Source organism: Ornithodoros turicata, chromosome 10, assembly GCF_037126465.1.
Source record: "Ornithodoros turicata isolate Travis chromosome 10, ASM3712646v1, whole genome shotgun sequence".
NCBI lineage: Eukaryota > Metazoa > Arthropoda > Arachnida > Ixodida > Argasidae > Ornithodoros > Ornithodoros turicata.
The window spans coordinates 31,020,300-31,023,846 of NC_088210.1; the positions used below are offsets into that span (position 1 = coordinate 31,020,300).

Here is a 3,547-nt window from a genome sequence, read left to right on the forward strand (position 1 = left end):
TCTTTTTTTTTTTTTTCGTCGTAAAGGGCGGGTGCTGTTATATTGTGCCGTATAAGTACACGTTGCCCCTCTGTGGGATAAAAACTGCTGGTTATGTTTCGGATAATTCGAACGTGGAAGAAGACACGTATATAGTAGCTCAAATCCATAGTGGTTAGGATGGCCACTTTCCACGCCGAGACTGTGAGGTACGCGGGTTCGAATCTCCTCACTGGCTGTGCTGTCTCGTGTTTTTCCTGCACTCTAAAAACGAGAGCTCCACCGCGTAGCACGCTCGTAGCCGATGATTATCATCCCGAATGACAACGTTCTCTCCCTTGATTTGATGAAAACGGGGGGGGGGGGGCATATATGATCTTCGAAGATATAGGACGTTGAGAAGATCCCTCTTGGAGATATCTATACGGAAAGAAGGCAAAGAACCCAACTTCGAGTGGCTCGAGACTACCATCTCCATTTTTTTCTTTTAAAATCAATCAATCAACCCAACTTCGAGAGTGAAGAAGTTGAAGAGAAGAGAGTGAAAAGTTACACCTTTTGTGAGGTGTGATTCTCAACTTTTGAACAAATTTCTTACAGATTTACCGTTTGTCCATATACAGTTCAGTCTCAATTCCAGTACTGCTCCGCAAAAATATCCTCGAACGCGGCGGCCTTATATATGTCCACTAGCGAGCAAACGCCAATAGAAGTACGCACTTGAATTATTTCCCTTCCTTCTGTTTATAATACACTGTCACACAAAAGCTCTGCAAGAGCTCCTGTACTGATCTTTCCAGTATTGGTTAAATCAACGCGTATCGCAAATATCTTTCAAAACACACGTGACGCTCCATCTATAATTCAACATCGGTCAATTAGACAAAGTGAACATAAAAACGTCCACTTTATGGTCATTTAGCACGCCCCCATAGGGTCCCTTGGTCTCCCAACTCCAATATATTGATGCATTTTTGTCCATGAGGTTCGCCCAAGCGCATCCAGCATTCGAAAAGAAAGATTGGCTTCATAAAACATTAATACATCTATTAACCCGCCCATCTACAGCCAATAGGCTGTCGCATGAGGTGCGCAGACGAGCAAACTAAGTCAAGGTCGACGTGACGCGTTTCTTGAAGATGCGCCTCTAATGGACAGCTGTAATGACGCGTAACACTGACATTGCCTGTCACGTGCTGCCTGTCTTTTGGACACGCGTAATTGCCTACAGCACACCGCGACTTCCCCCGTAACATCTGAGATGTCAGTAGAACCGCAGGGGGCATGCAGGCGTCGTCTCGCAGTCGTTAGGGCAAACTATTTCGTGGCGTTCTGGAGGTAACCCGGTACATCAAGACCTCCCACGGAGCTGAGACGACGGAAGTTGTGAGAAATCATCGCCAGCACCTCCGTCCACGATGTCTCACGAACTGTTCAAGCGCACCAACGGTTTCAATCCACCCTCCAGGCTCAAGGACACGGAATCCGACCCGTTCCGATTCGCCGCCGTCTCCCTGACGATATTCGGAGTCCACATCGGCGATACAAATCTTCAAGGCGTCTCAATGCTCGGGAAGATTCGCCACACCGCCTCTTCGGTGGCGACAGTCCTGATGGTGTGGATATTCTTCGTACAGCACGCCACCGCCTACATGCACGGTCTCAGCGGCTGGGTGTACGTCAAGTGGCTTGCAGCAGCCGTGACAGCAGTCCTTACTGCCACCGTTGTCATGATACGAGGCACCAAGATCAAGCACGTCGCCGGGTTCTACCGCACCAACTTCTTGCCGTGGAAGTCCAAGCAGAAGACGATCACTAGGGTCACGTCCACCGCGACCATTCTCACGGTCTGGGCATTCGTCCTGGTCTACTGCATCGATTTCGCTCTGAACCATATTCGGGAAGATCAGAAGATTTTCATTTATTTTCTGTCACCGACCGTCAACGAGTCGTTCGTCCGCAACTGGGATCCGATGGCCGAGGGCTTCTTGAGGGTGGACGCCGTCTTGCGATGGTTCTTCATTTTAGGGCCGACCTGTTTCGCGATTTTCTTGTACACTTTTATGACCCAGCTAGCAACGGGGAACATGCAGCACTTAACCCAGTACATCAACACGCTCAAGCACGCCGATCACGACGATCCTCCCGAAGTCGTTCGCCAGGTTCGCGACCTGTACTTTCACCAGGCGAGTTCCGCCCACGAGCTCGACCACATCTTCAGCGGTCTGGTGCTGTTGTGGTATCTCATGTGTACCGTGTTCACCTTCGCGAATATCAGAGGCGCCATGCTGGGAGAGTTCCCGCCGGGACCTTTCGGGCGGTCTGTCCTGACGTTTCTCTTCGAACTGTTTCCCCTGTACTGCGTCTACTATGGGATCACAATGGCGGGAGCGGGTTTCCACGACGCGACGCTGGAAGTTCTCACGCAGTACGAGGCGTTAATGGCTATGTTGGGCAAGCGTTACCAATTGCAGCATACGAGCTACTTTCTGGCGCACATGTGCGTCAGTTCTATGGGGCTGAACCCTCCCAAATTGACCGTGTGTCGTCTGTTCACTATCAAAAGGTTGCTGTTGGCCGTTTTGATTTTGTTCTTTATGTTTTTTGTCCTCCTGAGTGCACGAATACAGGGCACTTAAGTTCGCGCGCGAGGGTATTTCGTAATAATTGCTTCTTTGTGTGTCAAAAACATCAATTTCGCGGTATGTCTACGTGTTGCTAAACTGAGAATACGTCATGTAGTATACAAATTACTTCTGGTTTCTTCGAATTTGCGTTTCCAATTATCTTTACAGCACAGGTCCGTTTATAGACACGATATATATATATAGGATTAGGAGACCTGAGAAGCCTTGCACCTCAGAACTGCGTTAGCAAGAACAGCGCGATCTTTTTTTCTTATTTCTCACTTGCGGCTGGTGATATTTCTTTTGTCGCTGAGCATATTTTAGTGCGACGTACAAAGATTTTGCTGTGTGCAACATGATTTGGTCAAGTCTGCACCTATGTAAAAGTATAATAGCACAGCGAATAAAACGGTGACTCAGTTTTTTTGCGGTGTGGTATATATATATGCTCTGTTCACGTTCTCAATAACCATCATTGTCTGCATCGCGTGATAGCATCACATAACACATCCAAACGAACGCCGCTAAGCCATATACTAGCGAGTCAACGTGCTTGAAACAGTGCGACACCCCTATCAATCCTATTACCTTTCGGCTGACCGATCCGTTTCGAGCGAAGCAGGTCGCTAAAGGGTCATTAATCATCAACGCCTCATCCATCCCCAAGAGCACCTGAAGACATCATCAACTTCCCCCTCACGAAAGCAGACGACACGCGTATAAACACGCTCCGCGACCGATTAGGAACCTTGGGGACTCAACACGAAACAAGACGGGCTTCCCTTACAGCGTCTCAAGGGGTTCCAGATGGCTTCGCTATCATTAACCTTTGCCTCTACTTATAGCGAAGCATTGCCGAGTTTCTCCGCAAGATGTGACTTGTGAGAGGACTTTCTGTACACGGAGGCTGAATGATCGTTGACGTGATAATAAGTGGTCGG

At 48.5% G+C, this 3,547-nt stretch overlaps 1 protein-coding gene across 1 annotated transcript; it reads left to right on the forward strand.

Annotated features, from left to right (window-relative positions):
* The first annotated feature begins 1,253 nt into the window (after positions 1–1,253).
* On the forward strand, positions 1,254–3,024 carry LOC135370553 (uncharacterized). Its single transcript, XM_064604335.1, has one exon. It carries the CDS (start codon positions 1,398–1,400, stop codon positions 2,616–2,618), a length of 1,221 nt encoding a protein of 406 aa, XP_064460405.1. The 5' UTR covers positions 1,254–1,397; the 3' UTR covers positions 2,619–3,024.
* The last annotated feature ends 523 nt before the right edge of the window (positions 3,025–3,547 follow it).

Bases quoted from the DNA above. Each gene is read 5' to 3' on its own strand.
- LOC135370553 (XM_064604335.1), top strand. From the start codon at position 1,398: ATGTCTCACGAACTGTTCAAGCGCACCAACGGTTTCAATCCACCCTCC.